At 43.1% G+C, this 18,457-nt stretch overlaps 2 protein-coding genes across 8 annotated transcripts in view; one reads left to right on the forward strand and one right to left on the reverse strand.

Annotated features, from left to right (window-relative positions):
* RAVER2 (ribonucleoprotein, PTB binding 2) overlaps positions 1 to 6,826 on the forward strand; it is an 86,102-nt gene extending 79,276 nt beyond the window's left edge. For 3 of the 4 annotated variants that reach the window (XM_050757987.1, XM_050758063.1, XM_050758146.1), the window contains exon 12: positions 4,490 to 6,826. In XM_050757987.1, the coding sequence (XP_050613944.1) occupies positions 4,490 to 4,636 (147 nt within the window). In that variant the 3' untranslated portion in view covers positions 4,637 to 6,826. The remainder of the gene's footprint in view (positions 1 to 4,489) is intronic. The other variant, XR_007719355.1, reaches the window with a different exon arrangement.
* Positions 6,823 to 18,457, reverse strand: part of JAK1 (Janus kinase 1) — a 130,514-nt gene continuing 118,879 nt past the window's right edge. For all 4 annotated transcript variants that reach the window (XM_050757854.1, XM_050757668.1, XM_050757583.1 and 1 more), the window contains 10 exons: positions 18,282 to 18,417; positions 17,597 to 17,748; positions 14,982 to 15,132; positions 14,776 to 14,870; positions 13,129 to 13,321; positions 12,301 to 12,425; positions 11,758 to 11,930; positions 9,675 to 9,792; positions 8,992 to 9,102; positions 6,823 to 8,241 (listed from right to left, as the gene is read on the reverse strand). In XM_050757854.1, coding sequence (XP_050613811.1) covers positions 8,146 to 8,241; positions 8,992 to 9,102; positions 9,675 to 9,792; positions 11,758 to 11,930; positions 12,301 to 12,425; positions 13,129 to 13,321; positions 14,776 to 14,870; positions 14,982 to 15,132; positions 17,597 to 17,748; positions 18,282 to 18,417 — 1,350 coding nt within the window. In that variant the 3' untranslated portion in view covers positions 6,823 to 8,145. The remainder of the gene's footprint in view (positions 8,242 to 8,991; positions 9,103 to 9,674; positions 9,793 to 11,757; positions 11,931 to 12,300; positions 12,426 to 13,128; positions 13,322 to 14,775; positions 14,871 to 14,981; positions 15,133 to 17,596; positions 17,749 to 18,281; positions 18,418 to 18,457) is intronic.

Here is an 18,457-nt window from a genome sequence, read left to right on the forward strand (position 1 = left end):
AGGGAAAAAAATTAGTAAAAGGAATAGTGATCGCTGTAGAGAAAATAAGGTGAAGGCTAAAGAGTGTCTGGGAAGACTTGGAGTTTAAATATGTGGTTAAGGAAGGGTTCATTGTAAAACTGATTCTTGGGCAAAGATCAGAGCTTTAGGGAGTGTGCCACATGAGTATCTATGTAAAGTGCGTTCCAGGGACAGGGAACAGCAAGTGCAGGGGTTCTGAGGCAGAAACATGCTTGGTCTGTTAAAGGAACAGCAAGCAACCTTTAGGGCAGAAGAGGAGTGAGCAAAGTGGAGAATAGGAGATGAAGTCACAGTGGGGTGGGGGAGGCAGAGCACACAGACAGTTTGTGACCTTTTAGGCCCTTGTAAGGACTTTGGCTTTTACTCTAAGATAGAAAGCCACTGGAATGTTTTGAGTATAGGGATAATTGACTGTATTTATAGTTTAACATGTCTAGCTGCTGTGTTAAATAATGAATGTAGAACATAGCAGGGTCAGTTAGGAAGCTGCTGTGGTACAATTCAAGTAAAAACACTGACTTGGACAAGCCTGGAAGCAGCAGAGGCAGTGATATGTGGCTGGCCTGGAGACATTTTTTGGAAGGTGGAGTCAATGGGGTATACGAGGGTAAGAGAGGAGCCAAGGCCTCAAGAGTTTTGGCCTAGAAAAATGAATTTGTTACTGATTGAGATGGGCAAGACTGTGGGTGGAGCAAGTTTTATGGGTATGTTTTAGATGTAAGATCCCTAAGTGAAGATGTTCCCGTATTGGTGTTCATTATACAAGTCTGGAGGTGAGGGGAGAGTTATGGGCAGAGGTATATATTTGAGAACCATCACATTCCTGTAAATTGCTATAATTGTGAATTGCATGAAATTGGATGAGATCACCAAGGAAGTGAGGGTAAGTGAAGAGACCAGGAGTCAGTCACTGTGCATCTTAAGATTTCTCTTTCGATTTTGTTTCCTTGGTGAAATAGAAAGCAAAGCATCAGCTGAGAGTGAAGATGAGGGTGTATTGCTGGGGCTTCGAGAAAAGAGAAGGCTTGAAGTAGTCACTTAGGGGAGGGGAGATAAGTGGGCAGGGTAGAGTGGGGATATAGTAGGATTGCCCAGGGGCACGAGAGTGAGGGGCCTCCACTGAAGTTATGCCCATTCTGATAAGGAAGTATTAGACTTGGATTGTACTTCCAAAGTACAGAATGGAACCACTGGGTGCAAACTATTCATAGAGTGGTTTCAGCCAACCCTAAAAAAGACCCTGCTAAAGATGAAGTCCCCTAAAATGACTATTGTGTATATTTGATTTCCACCTGAATATTAGACTTGTAAAACTAGAATATTACAGTTTCTCTCAAGGTCTTCCTTTCGTTTAGTATTCAAAGCATAAATGCTTATCAAAATCGTTTTCAGATTTTCTAAGTATACCACTTTGTTCTGTCTCATCTGTAAGTTTCATGCTAAATTTTAAATCAAGTCTTAAATCACATATAATCTGTGTGTGTTTGCTCACATGCATGTGAAGGGAGAAGTTCAATAGCCTCCTGGAGAAACCTAATAATGCCTGTCTCCTTCATTGCCATACTTTTTACGGAGCTGCTTATTAATCTTGCCATATTCCAAGATCAAGGGTATGGTTCTGTTTATAGTCCTTAGCCTGGCATTCCAGCCCTCTATGACTGAGGCCAGCTTCATTTTTCAACCTCATCTGCCACTGCCCTCTTCTGCCTGCCAGCTGCTACCATCACAGGCCTGGCTTTTTTGCCATCTGCCTTTGCACAGGCCCTGCCTTTCTCCTGGAAGGGTCACTGCCTGTCTCCTCATGTCCATATATGACCTCACTTCCAAATCCTAACTCAGATGCCATCTCATCCATGAAACCAGTGCCTGTACCTTTCAAGCCCCCTCCCCCATTTTCCTTGTCTGTAAAAAGCTTTAGCACTTCACTTCTATTTCTCTTTTGTCAAAGTGGAAGTCCCCTTTTAGAATTATGTTTTGCATTCCTCTTCCTTCCCCTCCTAGGATATGAGCTATGGGAGGGCATAGTCCAAGTTTCATTCATCCAGGTAAACCTCATAGCACACAAACTCAGTGCCCACAATAGATCACTTATAAAGGAATGGATGTCTATATCCTGCAAATACAAAATAGAAGGAAAAATATTTGCTAACTTTATATTCTTTCCCTCTTTTGTGTTTTGTTGTGGTGGTGGTGGTGGTTCTTATGTAGGAATTTATTTCTCCCAGAGCACTGAGCTTTGTTTCAAAATTTTAAATCATCATTCCCCATTCACCAGTCCTTAGACTAGAAGTTAGATCTTTGATAGGGCATATCAGAAGGATTACCTTTCTCCCAGTATCACAAGGGCTATAGTGAAACCCATTTTATTTTTAAGGTTTAAATTTTTAATTGTGATAAAAATATAAAATTACTATTAAATATTTAAGTGTACAGTTTAGTAATGTTCAGTATATTTACATTATTTTGCAACAGATCTCTAGATTTTCATTTTACAAAAAATCTGATAGTAAACTGTACTTTTCCCGCTCTCTCCCTCAGCTCCTGAAGAGAACATCATTTGACTTTCTGTTTTTATAACCGGGACTAACTTTTATATCTCACATTGGTGTAATCATACCATGTCTGTCTCTTTTTGAATGTCTTATTTTACTCAACGTAATGTTTGCAGGCTTTGTCTTCATTGTAAGATGAGTGACACCCACTTTCATTTCCTGTTCTAATATTTTCCTGTGCCGCTCAGTGAAGTTTTTTGCTGATCTCATAGGTCTCAGTTGGTTCTGTGAATGGTGTAGCACCATTGGGAAGCCCTTTGAATAAAAGAATGAAATAAATTTCCTATCTGGCTTCTGACAGTGAAGATGGTATAGAAAGACAGAAACCCAGGCTGCTGCTTTGCTACATGCCAAGACACGAAAGAATAGATAACTACATGGGGAGAAGAATTGGGGAAGGTGGGTGAGAAGAGCAGGAGCATCCCAGATCCCAGAGTGAACTGTCTGCTTCCCTCCCCCAGTCTTTGGAAAATCTATTTATAGAATGGACTGATGACTTATAAGAGGAGGAAAGCTGCTAAAAAGAATTCTTTATACCTGAAGTAAGGTCTGACGGTGTTAGTGGCTGGGGTTCAACGTTCAGAAAGATCACCGACCAGTGAAGGGGCCCTAATGAAGAAGGCAGCTGGAGAGAATAATGAAGAGGCTGGACACTGGGAGGAAGGGTTTTTGGGGCAGAGGCTCTGCCTAAGAGGTGAGCAAGCTGTTTGGTGCAGCAGCCCTTCTCTAGGGCTGCACCCTTGTCACCATCAACTCAGCTTCGACAACTATCAACTTAACGGCGGCCGGTCTCCTTTCATCTATCCTCTCACCTGCTTCCCTTCCAACATATTCCAACACAAACCCCAGATATACTTTACTACTAGGAAAAAAAATGTCGAGGCAGAAATTCAAGCCAGATTCTTTGCCCATCAGCTTCACTCCTTTACACTGGCTTGTGTGAAGACGCTTTGTATTGGCCTGTCCCCACAGTAAGCCACATTGAAATGAAGTACCAGAGGACGCAGTCTGGTCATCCCTCTTCCTAACATGGACCATTGAGAACTACTTTAGCAAGGAGTTGAGAGAGACGTATCATCTGTTCCCTCTGAGGCTGGCTGCACTTTTAAAAATTGTGACTGTTGTTGGTTCAAAAACAACTGCAGTTTTAATTGCAACGTGAGAAGGCTCCTGTGTGTTGCTGGAAGCTTTACTCATCAATCATTTCTAAGTTCTTGCATATTAAGTCACATAATTCTGCTTTGATAAGCTTGTTGCACTTATTTTTGTAAAAGCTAAAACTAAGAGGCATTAAGCTGAGCAGTGCTACACCATCTAATTTACTGTGCTATCACTGTGACCGCTTGTGAGGACATCTGGCCCACTTTCAGGTTAGAATCTCTGGGATGGTGCCTGAAAATCTGCATTTTAATATGCTCACCAGGCGATTATTGTGGAGACCAAAGCTCTTGAGTTTCCCATTGCTCTCTAGAATGCATCATGTTGTTTTCCTTGATGTCATTTGTCAGTTTCTACACCTACTGATTTATTCTCTCACCACTCCTCTTGTCACCAGGCACACTTAACATCTAATTCAATATGCAGCTTGATTGACACTCGGTGTTGATATTCTGATTCCGTGGGTTTAACTAGCTGTGATCAGCAGAAGCAACTGCACGCAGTGCTCTCATTTTTCTTTTCCCAGAATGTTGGGGTTGGGAGTGAAGGTGCTGAGACTGGTTTGTTTGTGTCCTGCAGAAGTTCCAAAGGTGATATTGATACAGAAATTAAGGGGTTATGTATTTTTTGATAGTTTGGGTATTTATCCTGTTATTCTGTATTTACCAACTCAAAGTAGAATGCTTTTCTTATAAATATATTTCATGAATAAGCCAACTTCAGATTTTAAAACTATCTGCAATTTTATTTTCTCATAGGTGTCATCTTTAAGAAATGAAAAGCGAGGCTCATCATATCTCATCTCTGCCCCAGAAGGTGGTTCAGTGGAATGCGTTGACCAGCATTCTCAGGGCACAGGAGCATATTACATGGAAACTTACTTAAAAAAGAAGCGAGTGTACTGAGTTAAGCTCTCTCCTAATAACCCCCTAAGGTTCTCTGCAGTATCTCTGCTGTTCATCGCTGCCTTAACTTCATTCAAACTAGCCATATCCTTTAAATACGGGTTTATAATTTCCCAGAAGGAACTGTGTTGTGCAGCAGGCAGAAATGCCAAATAAAAAATAGCAATAAGAAAAGACATCAATTGAGGACATTTTCCACTAGAGTCAGATGCATCTTAATCAGTGTGCTAACTTACAATCCATTGGAGAAACTAACAATGTTCCACTATTCCTTGTTTGAGGACTGGGAATAATTCTGACACCATCTATAAAAGTTTGAAGCAATAAATGGGAAGCAGTGTTGTTTCCCGAGCCTTAGAAGAATGAGTTTCTTACAAGCCAATGTGCATTTCAATTTACTTTCCCTAGAAGTAATTGCATTTTTACATTTTTAAGACTTTTCCTAGAACTACAAGGGTGCAAGTACCAAATGTGCTGATGGTAATATTATAAAGATGCTCTACATGCATCTTTACATCTTTAATTGTACTCAATTACACCCACACCAGCCATGCAAAATTAAACCCGGTAAGAGAGTGACAGTGATGTCAAAGGTATCCAGTACTACCGATGCTTTAAGATGTTGTTTACCATTTATACCTTCTGTGAAAAATAGAAGGTATTTTAAGAAAAGTAGCTTTGGCGATCCAATAAAGGGGTTGGCACACTACAGCCTCGGGCCACATTTGGTCTACCACCCGCTTTTGTGCTGCCTGCAAGCTAAGACTAATGTTTACATTTTTAAGTGGTTGGAGAAAAAAGAAAATTTATGACGTGAAATTTATATGAAATTGAGATTTCAGTGTCCATATATAAAATTTTATTGGGACGTTGCCATGCTCATTCATTTACATGTTGTCTGTGGCACTCCTATGCTACAATGGCAGAACTGATTAGCTTCAACAGACTGTATGGCCTGCAAAGACCATATGGCCTAAAATTTTGACTATCTGGCCATTTATACACAGTGTTTGCTGATCCCTGATCTAATAGCACTAATTCTAATAGCAACTATTCCTTTTAATTCACCTAAAGACAGACCTTTAGCCTTTGAGACAGACTTGCAGGTGGAAAGGACCATGGGTTTCTGTGCTCATTTCATACCATATACTAGTAATGATCTAATGACGGGCCTATTTTGATCACTAAATGCCCTATTTCCACAATATAGTAAAGCAGTCAATACTGCACTTGCTGATGGAGTCTTAAGGAGTCACAGTATTTATAACCACTCTGAGCTAATAAGCTATACCTCACTCTCTGCTCTCTCTCTCACTCTTTGATAGTGTATTAGGATGAAAAATCAGTTATTTAACACAATTTACTTGTGAAAGAAGTTTTATCTTTACGGAATATGACTTTTGACATCACCATTTCTTGAAGACCTTGGTATTAAATGCATGAGAAACCTTTTGCCATCTAGAAATTTCTAAGTTTGTTTATTGTTGTAAGACTGTAATTAATTGATAGGGAATTTGGGATCTCTATCCTGCGCTTTTTGAAATCAGATCATTAAATATCTTGTCACTTTGGGGACTTGTTATTTTTAACTATGATGTGGATATCCTGTTTTAATTATGAAGTCTAGAATTGGTACATATGTTGTATGCTTTGTAAAGAATTTCACTTGGTCTAATTTATTGCATATAGTAGCTTCTGTTGGAAAATGACAGCTACAAAGTTTAAGGTAATTTCTAAGTATACTACCTATAAATAACTGATAAAAATTAGGCATCATCCAGTTATATAGCAGATGACTAATGGGTTTTTCACACCCTGCACTTCTCCTTCCTATTTTCCTGTTGCATTCAGCCTCTTCAGTGCTTAGTCACACCTCCACTATGGTGCAAACAGAAGGAAGGAAAGATGGTGAATTTTGCATCAGAGCTGCAAAGTGAAAGCAGGAAGAGGTTGAAGGAAGTAAAACAAAGGTGTCTGTCTGGACTATGGCACAGTGGACATGCCATCCATACTGGCCTGCGTCCCATTATCACTGGGCACAATAATGAAGTGCAAATCAAGTGGTGTTAGTAATAAGGACCATAACCCACCCCCTCCTCCCCCCAAAACTATACTATTTTTCTATGTTAGCAAATTGTTTGAAATGCTTTGAAAATGAAATCTTAATATTAAAAGGCATATGCATGTAAAGTCTTTAGTATATTTATTTGTATAAAGAGTAAACAAAGTGCATATAGAGTGGCCACAGGTTTGACACAGAGACCTTGGTGTTGTAGGCTATGAACAAATTTAAATGGCAACTTTATTGCCACCATTGAATCAATCCTGAATTTGGGCTCAACAGGTGAAAAGTAACAATATCAAACAAATACTAAACAGCATAAGATTTTTCAGACTCTTGGTCATAAAGGCCTTAATAGTTCACATTGAATCAGTGACTAAACGTTTTTGATTACCCAGCTACCTCCAAGCAAACTGAAAACTCTCTAGTGGATCCTGAAGTTCATTAGTGCCTCTAGCGGGGTCTTTCCTTTCAAGTGTTGTACCATAGGGTGATGGTAAAAACAGGGATCAACCCTTGTAGATCGGTGGTAAGTATGGAAACACTCTAAGAACAGTGCAGCGTACATGGTATTCTGACTGGTTGCATACAGCATTCAAAACCAATGCTGGAATAGCTTGCTCCAAAGTGGTAGAGTTATAAAAGGACATACATTGACATTTCTTAAAAGCATGTGTAATAGCATCCAGGCTCTGGGAATGAGTTCTGATTAAAGGTATACTGCTTAGGAAAGCACTGGCACAGGCTTAATTCTCGAGAATTAACATGCAGCTAATCATCTATTCCACAGCTATCCCCCCATGTAGAACCAGTTTTCTCAAAAATGGGTGCTAGTGGTCACCCAAGGGAACAAGAGCTAAGCCACTGGAGAAACAACTCAAAGTTTTAAGTCCTACTGGTGAGAGAATACAATCATTTTTGTACAGAAACAATATATACTACCTGGTATCTAATATTTTAAGAATGCATGGTCTAGTACTGTATAGATATTGAAATCTGAGGGCTAGGTCCATCAATCTTTATGATTAATGTGCCAGCAAAACATTTCAGATCAGCTGGCAGCAGGGAAAAGCAATCATCTTCAGACATTATTTTGGTCAACTCCTCTTGTTTTCAAAAATCCCCTTTTGGTATGCAGTTGTGACGGTGAACTAGCCAGAGGAAATGGTGGCATATTCTTTCCACAAGGAGGAGTGCTTAAGTGCTTTCAAATATTTTGGTTGTCATTATGTGTCACTAAGTTACCGGTACCAAATTTAAAGAGGAACTCCTTACTCATATTAAGCACTACAGCATGCCTTATACATGTATATGTACTCAAGTATGAGTTCAATGACTTTTTGGACAGAACACAAACTGTTTTCATTACAAATTTTTAAAAAACGGCTTGGGCATTTGTTGTGGGAGGAGGACTTGATAATCTGTGGAATTTAAATGTTATTCATGCTTATTTTAAAAGTGCTTCAAATCCTTCAATAAGGTTCTGAAAGCTTGTCCGATTGGATGGTTGGAATTCCCAGCATTTCCTCATAAGTTGATAAACCTGTAAAAAGAAAGAAATAACAGTAAAAATGTTAGATTTGGGAACTTTAAAAAATATATAGAAACATCAAGAGTAAGAAAATAATTTTGGAAATGTAAATGACTTCTCCTTAAAGACCAGAAAAACGAGTGTTTGAACAGTTTAAAACACAGAAAATGGGATACAACTCTAGTTCATAAATAGTATTTTAACATTTGAGAAGCTCAAGGGTTGACTGACTGCAGTAAAATCCAGGTCATTCCTGTGAACCGGTTAGAGAGTGAAGCTGAATCTCAGTTCAGACTTAAACTTTCCAGACTGGCTGCCTCACTCTCTGACTCATACTGTTCAGTGTGTCTTACGCAGTCTCAAGAGTTTTTAGTATTAAACGGCTCAGTTCACTTAGAAAACTGAATACATACTATAAATGCTACTAATAAGTGGGATAAACTAACTTACACACAAAAAATGCAATTATATATATTTGTCACACTAAGGCTACACCAAAACCTGTCCCTCTGGGGCAAGCAAGTGGATAAAGAGGGGCTGGCTTTTGGAGGGAATCCTTGCTCTGAACCTAACTGGTGGCTATCATCTAGCCCCAAAGGCGATTTCTCAGTTATCTTATGTGAAATTCAGCTTCAGAAAACTATTTTATAGGACTTCACTGCATCATTTCCTCGCTCTCCCCTCTACCCATTTCTGGATAACTCAAGCTGCGAAAACACAATAGAAATGGAGTGTTACTACTGTGACGTGGCCCATAGATACCTCATCTGGACAGTTAGGCGGGCACGGCAGGCGTTTTCCTTCTTTTAATGTATTCACAAGTCTTGTGACTGTCATCTGGCCATGGGTTGGGCCTATCATTTTCAGGAACAACTATATAAAATAAAACCAAACAAAACATTTAACTTTGCATGTATTTACATAAATGCCAAACAGATTAAGGTGAAATTTCTACAATCAACTGGAAATTTAAGTAGCAATAAAAAGGCTTTTCCCCTTAGTAACTTTAAATAAAAATCCAAAATCCTTATTAGCTTTCAATGATCTGTCTCTAACCAATGTCTTAGACTCTACCAGCCACTCCTTGTGCTGGTCAAGGAGTCTGTCTCAAGAAAATGATCTGATTTAGGAATGAAGGCGGCGCAGACAAGGCTGGTCCCTACCCAATGCTACCCCACTTAACTTGCTCATTTTCCCATAAAACTGCCGTTCATCTCTACACTGGTAAGATCCTTGAGAGTCAAGGCCATCCTATGGAACTCTGGGCTCATTGTGAAAGCAAGACTTGAGAGATCCACGTAGCAAACCAAGTTAAGTGGGAAAGTGACACTTTCCATTATAATACATTGATTGGATTCCATTTAAAAACAAAAGTTAACCAAGCAGAGGGATGGACACATTTTAAATGGGTACTGGATTCAAATGAAGAGAAAAGGAGGACTTACAGCCATGGGACTAGAATCTGAATCACAGTAAGTCAGCAGCTCATGCAGAGTGACTCCAAAAGACCAGACGTCAGAGGCGATATAAAATTTAGATTGCATTAAACATTCTGGAGCATACCTTGAAAGGAAGCAGAACACAAAACTTCATTTCCTGGGAGGCACATTCCAACTGACATTACAGGATAACTGAAAAATCACCTCTTTGGTTTTTCTTATAATTTAATAGAGCATCTGAGTGTGGATGATGTTTTACACATATCACGTATAAGCTGCTATGGTGCACATCTGACCTATAGTACAGCATCCTTTACAGGCTCTCGGTAGCACGCATCTGCCCTAAAATAACACGACAAGTCTGTGCTCTTCATTTCACTGAGAACATGCTCTCGGTACGGGAGGAGGTGGCCATGTAATGATGAGCCCCAGGCCTGACTGCCTGCAGGCTCAAAATGAGATACCAGTGGCCTCACTGCCCAATGTGGCGTCACTGCCCAATCCTCTTCCAGCATTACCTATTTTGCTGAATGATACCCACTTGCCCAAGCCAAAAATGAAGGCATTCCACTGCACCCAATCTCCTTAAATACTCCTTGAACCTACTCACTTCTCTCAAATCCTACTGTCACTATCCCAGACACTGTCCTAGTTCATGCTGTCACTGGCTCTGGCCTGAGCTGTTGAAGCAGCCAAATCAGACTCCCTGGCTCCAATCTTGTTCCCTTCATTCAATGGTGGTCTTTTTAAAACAAAGTCTCAGGCCGGGCGCGGTGGCTCACGCCTGTAATCCCAGCACTTTGGGAGGCCGAGGCGGGCGGATCACAAGGTCAGGAGATCGAGACCACGGTGAAACCCCGTCTCTACTAAAAATACAAAAAATTAGCCGGGCGCGGTTGTGGGCGCCTGTAGTCCCAGCTACTCGGGAGGCTGAGGCAGGAGAATGGCGTGAACCCGGGAGGCGGAGCTTGCAGTGAGCCGAGATCGCGCCACTGCACTCCAGCCTGGGCTGGGCGACAGAGCGAGACTCCGTCTCAAAAAAAAAAAAAAAAAAAAAAAAAAAAAACAAAGTCTCTGTCCTTAAACCCTCCAGCAGCATCCCACTGCTCTTGAGATGAAGTCCCAGCTTCATGACTCAAGCTTCCTCCTGCAAACCTATTCCACCATCCAGCCTCGCTTTCAGTTCCTGGGAAATCAACTGCTCTTGTCTCATTCTTCCTAGTCATGCATGCTGTCTTGCAACCATCTGTCTAAACCCGCATGAATCTTTCAGGTTTCATCTGAATACTCATGACTTCCAGAAAACCAAGCCCGACCCCTTCTGTATGTTTCCTGCTCCATGCCAGTGGCTGCCTAGCCTGTTAAAACTCTAAACTCGGCCTACTTGCTCACCATATCTCCCGTACTGGCACAAAGCAGGACCTTGATGCATTTCCTTAAATGAATGAATGAAGACGTTTAGGCTCCGTAAGTGGGAAAGGTCTACGTTTGTGTCCATGTGGGATGCACCTGGGGAGTGCTGACTGGTTATGTGGCAGGGTGTAGTAGAGATGTAAGCAATCTCTCCCCTGGACAGTGTTCCCAGCTGAGACATGGTTGTAGCCAGTGTGTGGCCTTCTAACCTGGGGGCCTCTGGTGATTCATGAGAGACAGCCAGGTCTCCCACAGGTTTTGCTCTGCTCTGTCCAGGAGTTCCCTGAATCTGCAATGCCCACTCCGTCCTACAGCTTCCCTCTGCATGGATGTGTTTAAGAAAGGAACTAGATCCCCTTCACCTGCTCACAGTTTTAAGAACTGCATCAGATGAATGCCCTCTCCTGGGAAGCTGGGAATGTTGAGCTGGTGGTTAGATTTCTTTCATTCCTTGGAAGACGGTGTTAGATGAAGCGCAGGCATTTATATAGGCTGCTTTCAATGAAACAGCTGGAAAGGTGTGTTTCTTGAAGATAAATATCAATCAATTCCAAATGTTCTAAACCTTCTCTAATCTTGAGTCAGGCCAGAGGAATGAGAGACATTAATATAGCCAGAAAGGGCCTACGTAAACTCTATGACGCATTGATAAAACCTGGCGGTTTGATTCAGTTACCAAAACACAGGGCTGTCCCGGTCATCCTTGACGGTGTAATACTCCTTATCGGTTTCAATTGCTTTGGTTAAACCGAAGTCTCCAATTTTCACTTGGTGTTCACTCTCAACAAGGACATTTCTTGCTGCCAAGTCACGGTGAACATATTGCCGAGAACCCAAATAGTCCATCCCCTGAGAGAGATAAGTAAAAGTCAAGCACATAAAGTCACTTTAGATTGTATTATCTATCACTTCATCAGAGAAAACAGAAATGTCATTTCATTCACATATCACTGACAATTTTTTTGGTTCTGACTTTTATGCAAGAGTATTAAGACCAAACTGATTCAAAGAAATATACATTAAAACAACCATATTTAAATCCATTGACTTTCTTAGTAGAGGCTGACTTTTCATCTAAATAATGCAGAGAGAGACAAACTTAGTATAATTATCATAAACTTTTCCACTTGGAGTCAAATTACAAACCAATTACCCAGGACAGAGCGCCTGATGTCTGAATCTGTAACATGCTGTCTTTATTTATTTATTTATTTTTTACCTTACAAATCTGAACGGCATATTTTAGCTGCTGTTTGAGGTTAATTTTGTTCTTATTCTTTGGAAGATACTCCTTAAGGCTTCCCGAAGGCAGAAATTCCATGATGAGCTTAATACCATTTCCTCCTGTTTAGAAAAAAACACCCATCAGTCTGAGGCTGCCAAATGAGGGAACCGTGGGAGAGGCAAGGGCACAGGATCTGAGACAGAGGCCCTGAGGTGATGTCAGCTTCACCCCTTCATCACAGGCATGTTACTTGACCTCTTATGCCTCAGGATCCTCAGCAGTGAATGGAGATGGTAACACTGGTGTACCTACCTCACAGGCATAAGCACTTACTGAGATAACAGAGTGCTCTGTAAACCACAGGCAAATGATCACTTTCAAAAATTATCAGCTCACTGTCAATTTCACTACCATGAGTAGATACTGGCTTGCAAATAAGATACAATTATTAGTAAATATTACTTGCCACTTTGATTTAGACAACTAGAAAATGAAATACCCTGGCTAGTATTGGATCAGAACAGGGAAGTGGGTGGAGGTGGAGTAGGAATCAGTTTCATAAGGCGTAAGTGCAAGTGACGTGGAGAGACAGTGCTGGAGCCAGCCCCTGGATGGAGGGGGCCTGGGTGGCGTCCTCAGGAGCCCTGCAGCTGCTGAAGGATTTGACAGTACATATGACTTGGAAGCCTTGAGAGTGTGGGAACTACCAGCTAGCATGTCAGATGCCCAGATAAGGCCACAGGCTGCCTGTTCTGCACTGGTCTTCATGACCCTAGACAGTCACCAAATCTTTAAACCGGACCCCGGCCTTGCACAACATACCGTCTTCCGTGCAGATTCCTTTGTACTTCACAATGTTCTCATGATAGAGGTTCCTTAAGATCTCGATTTCCTTTTTCAGATCAGCTATGTGGTTACCTCCACTCTCAGGCTTCAGAGATTTGACAGCCACCTGCTCCCCTGTATTGTCCCCTTCGGGGTCATACCTGCAGAGCTCAACCTTCCCAAAGTGGCCCTGGAGGGAAAGATGCATGTGCTGTTATCAAGGAAGCCCCAGCGTAGGCCACAGAACACAGAGAAGTCTTGCTGCTCACAGCCTGAGGGCCAGGGGTTCTGGCCGTCTGGCCTTGCAGGCAGAAGCCTCTCACCTGGACTGTGCCTGCTCACTACAGCCCCCGTGCTCTCTTGGCCTCACAATCTGTCCCCTCCGTTACTAAGACAAGGAAAGTAGCAGGTGACGATGAACCAACTCATCAGTCCCAGCTTCCATGAACATGTAACCCACAGGAAATGAAGGTTATTTCTGGGCCTGCAGGACAACTGTGCCGTTCTCTGAAAGCTCTGGGCTCACATTACAGGACAGGCCCCACAGCGTGGCTGAAAAGAGCAAGAGCATGAGGAGTCTTTAGAAGACGTGAGATCAGGTTCCAGCCAAGCCACCTGACAGCGACAGGGGTGGCCAAGTTCCCTAATCTGAGCTGGCTCCTGATGTACTCACTGTATACAGAAACTGGCCTCGGGGATGGTGGGGGAAACTAAGGATGCCATGCTTCTGACAATGCCTGGCACAGAGGCTGGCACACAGCAGATCCTGGAGATGTATCAAGTCTGTTTCATTAACCAGACTATAGAACATCTGTATAAAGACACAAATCTCAGTAGCTTCTCTAGTCACAATTAACTGTTTGGAAGCTCCCATTTAAGGTCCAAAGAAAAGCTGGTATTTTATTTTGGGATTCTGCGTAATAAAGCTATCCCTCCTTTAAAGAGCCTTACAGGGCTGGGTGGGGTGGCTCATGCCTGTAATCCCAGCACTTTGGGAGGCCTCCTTGCTTGAGGCCAGGAGTTTCAGAGCAGCCTAGGCAACACAGCAAGACCCTATTTCTACAAGAAAAAATAAAAAAAATATTAGCCAGCATGGGGGCATGTGCCTGTAGTTCCAGCTACTCAGGAGGCTGAGGCAGGAAGATTGCTTGAGCCTGGGAAGCTGAGCTGCAGTGAGCTATGATCATACTACTGCACTCCAGCCTGGGACACAGAGTGAGACCCTGTCTCTTGGGGCAGGAGAAAAAGAAAGAAGCTTACAGGATATATATGCCCAGGAAAGTCAGAGGCAGAGATTTTCCTATTCCACCATATCTATACCTACTCCCCCATCTATCCCTCTTTCCATTCTCTTCTGTCCTGTAGAGAAAAATCAAGTCTCTCAAGGGAGCTGCCCAGAGTCCCGTGTGCATACACAAGCATGCACGCAGGCGGTGACATGCATTCCGTCCGTGCCCTGGTGTCACATGGAGAAAAACACAATCCCTTGTGATGAAAGTGGCCCCCAAATGCAGTAAGGTGCTTTCGCTCATGGACCTGGCCCCAGAATGAAAAAGGATGGAGAGAAGCCGTACGTGCAGACAGAGGCGCTGTGAATGGCGGAGGGCTCTGCCGTCAGGAGCAAGAAGCACGGGTGTAACTTACCTCTCCCAAGTCACGGATCCTCTTTAGGAAGCGCTTCTCAAAATGCGTGGGGTCCACTTCAGTTGCTGGCTTTTTTTCTGAAACAATATCTGGATCTAACAGAAGAGAAAAGAAAATAGAGTGAAAGGCAGGCGATTGCCAGGGACTGCCACCCAGGCTCCTGTTTCTCCCCAGGCTGCGTTAAAGCAGCACATGGCAGGTCTTACTCTGCTCTTCAAGCTTATTAATGTCTCTCATGATGGCTCGGAAGAAGGGCCTCTGATTGGGGTCGTAGTTCATGCAGCGGGTCATGAGGTCAGCCAGCTCCTTACATGATGGTGTCACTGGCCTGCACCGGCTTTCATAGAATCTCTCTTTCTGAAACAAGAGGGGCACATGGAAGAAACCAAAGGAACCACCTACAAACTTCTCAGCCGCAGGTCAGATGGAAGTGCCAATTCCTCATTCGATTCTCAACATCTCCACTTACAGGTAAGTTTCATAAATGTTTGTTACTGTTGCCTTCTTCTTGGAAGGGGAAATCACAGTCCTAATACTGAATAATCCAAATTCAAGGAGACTGGGCACTATAGCCCAGTCCCAAAAGGCTTCATTCAAGTAAAGGCATGCAACCTTTCTGGAATACAACTGGGCAACATGTACAAAAATCTTCAGATTCTTCAAACCCTCTGATGCATTAATTTCAATGACTGAATGACTCAGAAATAAATCAGATATGAACAAACATTTATGTATAAGGATGTTCCCTGCAGAATTAGATAGAACACTGGAAATCTGAAAACTTAAATGCCAACTATAAATTTAGTCAAGTAAATTAAACAAAACAACTCATGTTAAATTTTTTTAAATTATGATTTAATCTCACAGGAAAGCACTCACAGTATTAAATGAAAAAACTCAGAATTTTATATAACTCTATCTAGCATGGCCCCAATTTTGTTTAAAAAAGAGAGATACAAACAGGCTGGAAGACAAAATGCCGAAGTGTTAACAGTGGTCAGGGATGACAAGAATGCAGTGATTGCTATTTTCTTTTTTTAACAGTTTCATTTTTAAAATTTTCTTCAACTGTTTATTACTTTAAACTTTAGAAACAAAGAACTTATGCTACTTTTGGAAGATGAAGTGAAACCACTGCATTCCAGTTTCTACTTTCTAGCTGGACTCCAAGGGTACTAGGTTCCTCTCTGGTCCCCGTGGGCCCTGGGGTGGGGTGGGGTGGGGTGGGCAGGCCCCAGAGGACAGGGAGGAGGGAGGACTAGAATTAAGGAGCTGAGAGCTGCTCTTGTCCTTGAGTGTCACTCACACATCGCTGCGGCAGTGCAGCCTGCAGAAAGGCCATCTAACCCAAGGGGACTTAGGTAGAGAGAGACCCCTATTTTATTAAAGACACGGGTCCTTCCTTACACCACCCTGTATGCTGTTCAGCCCGGGGAACGCAGCACGTGCTCGATAAATACTGACTGATGACAAAGGGTATGTTGTTTCATTTCCAAGGATTCAAGGAAGTTAAAAATAAAAATGAATTTCCCAAAAGCCTAGGCTGAAAATTCCAAATAGCAGATCTGTAGATCCGATGGTTTCCCCGCGGTTTAAGATCCTTTCCCAAGTCCTGTACCATCTTTAACTGGCAAGTCATAGAGGTTCTACCTCTTCAATATCTCCCACCCTGCACTCTGGACTCCCGCTGCCATTTCCGGATGTGGGGCTCTCATTGCTGAGAGCCTCGGGGCCCTTGTCTCCCTCCAGGTCTCTCCTCTGTCCATCCCAGCTACTGCATCCAGGATAACATCCCAAGGCCAACCTCCAAGCCCCTCCCTCCTCCACCCAAATCCTGCCTTGTCCCAGGCCACCCCCAGGAAAATGTAGGCTCTGCAGCCTGGAATCAGGGACTTTAAACATCTGAACCCAAATGGCCTTTCCCACCTGATCACTGTTACTCCTTTCCCCATTCCAGATACTCAAGGCCAGGCACACCAAACTACCCAGGCTCCTGGCACAGCACTGAAACCAGGCTCTCACAGCCAAAACTGATGGTTGCCCCCTCTAAACATCCAGAGCACATTCCAATTACAGTCACTGAGATGAAGGGACAGTGGTCTTTCATTGTGGTTTTTACTACTTTACCCCTTTGGAGTCAGAGTCTCTACTTTTTCCACAGGTACATCTGAAGGACAGGTCCATACCTCACCTGTTTTGCATTCTAGCTGAGGAACCCAGGTGAGTGGGGCTACCTGAGTTTCAGTTACCTGATCTGTCAAATGAGGGTAATGACACCCTCCTACCTAATTTACAGGGCTCTTAGGGTGACACTTTCAGGTATTCTTTCTGGAATTCTTACCATTGTTATTTTAGCCTAAATCCCTACCATACCCCCTAAGGCCCTCAAGGGAAGGCAAGGCCTCTATCTTATTTTATTGTGAACCCCCAGCTTTTCCCTAGCTTGATGCCTAATACAACATAGGAACTCCATACATATTTGTGTGTTAATTTTGCTGAATAACAGGCACTTAAAATCTCAGATAAATAATACTGTAACATCTACTGAGCTTGTACTGTATGCCTATCACTCTCTCTGCATTCTTTAATCTTCACAAAAACCCTACAAGGAGTTACTGATTATCCCCATTTTACAGATGATGAAACTAAGGCTCACAGAAGTTCAGTTACATTTGTGAGGTCACACACCCAGTAGGCCTGTGAAGAGATTCAAACCCATGCCCGTCTCTTCCCACAGTGCCAGGCTTCCGACAACTCCTGGGAAGTCCACGAGCGCCTGAAAGCCCTCACTTGCCTCATACCCTGGGAAACACCTGCTCACCTCAATCAGTGTCTTGTCTTTCAAGGGGATCTCGCCATTGTAGCAGATTTCCCAGAGCGTAGTTCCAAAGCTCCACTTGTCAGCAGCCACACTCAGGTTCTTGGAGTCCTCAACACACTCAGGAGCAATCCATGGGATTCGTTCAATGCACTCTGGAAGACAACAGACACATTGACAGAGCAGTTTCTAGGATCTCCCGGGGATTCAATTACTGTCACTGCAGCCAGAACAGTGAGCCAATGAAGGAACTACTTCAAGCAGTGTGTCCAAACGTGGCCCAAGGCCACATGAGTCCCATGGGGGTTCTGCAGGCGTGCAGGCCTCCAAGCCTCACCCAGCACTTCTGATACATCAATCTGGGTCACAGCCAGCAGATGGGTCCTTGCCTCCAAGCTCCCCAGAAGGGTCGTGTGGAGCCAGGCTTCTGAAGCCCTGGCCTCAGGATCAGCAAAACATCCCAGGGTGGGGGCCATCACCCAGGGCAGGGGACGAAAGGGGCCTTGTTCAAGGGCTTAAGAGAAGGCAGGAGATCAAGACCATCCTGGCCAATATGGTGAAACCGTCTCTACTAAAATAAAAAAAAACAAAAGACTCTCTAAAAGGAGACCAACCCCAGCCCAGCCCTTCTCCCTGCTGACTTGCCCCAACTCAGGATGGGGCCAGAGGGAAGAGAGGGGAGACATACCTTGCCTAGACAGCACCGTAATGGGGATGCCAGGGTCACTGAGCTTGATGAACGGACCACACTCGCTGTCGATGCCCTCACGGGCCAGGAGGAGGTTTTTAGTACACACATTTCCATGGACCAGGTCTTTATCTTCCTGCAGAGTAAAAAGGGCAAGTTTAACCGGGCTGCTCCTT

The sequence above is a fragment of the Macaca thibetana genome, chromosome 1 (assembly GCF_024542745.1).
Source record: "Macaca thibetana thibetana isolate TM-01 chromosome 1, ASM2454274v1, whole genome shotgun sequence".
Lineage (NCBI taxonomy): Eukaryota > Metazoa > Chordata > Mammalia > Primates > Cercopithecidae > Macaca > Macaca thibetana.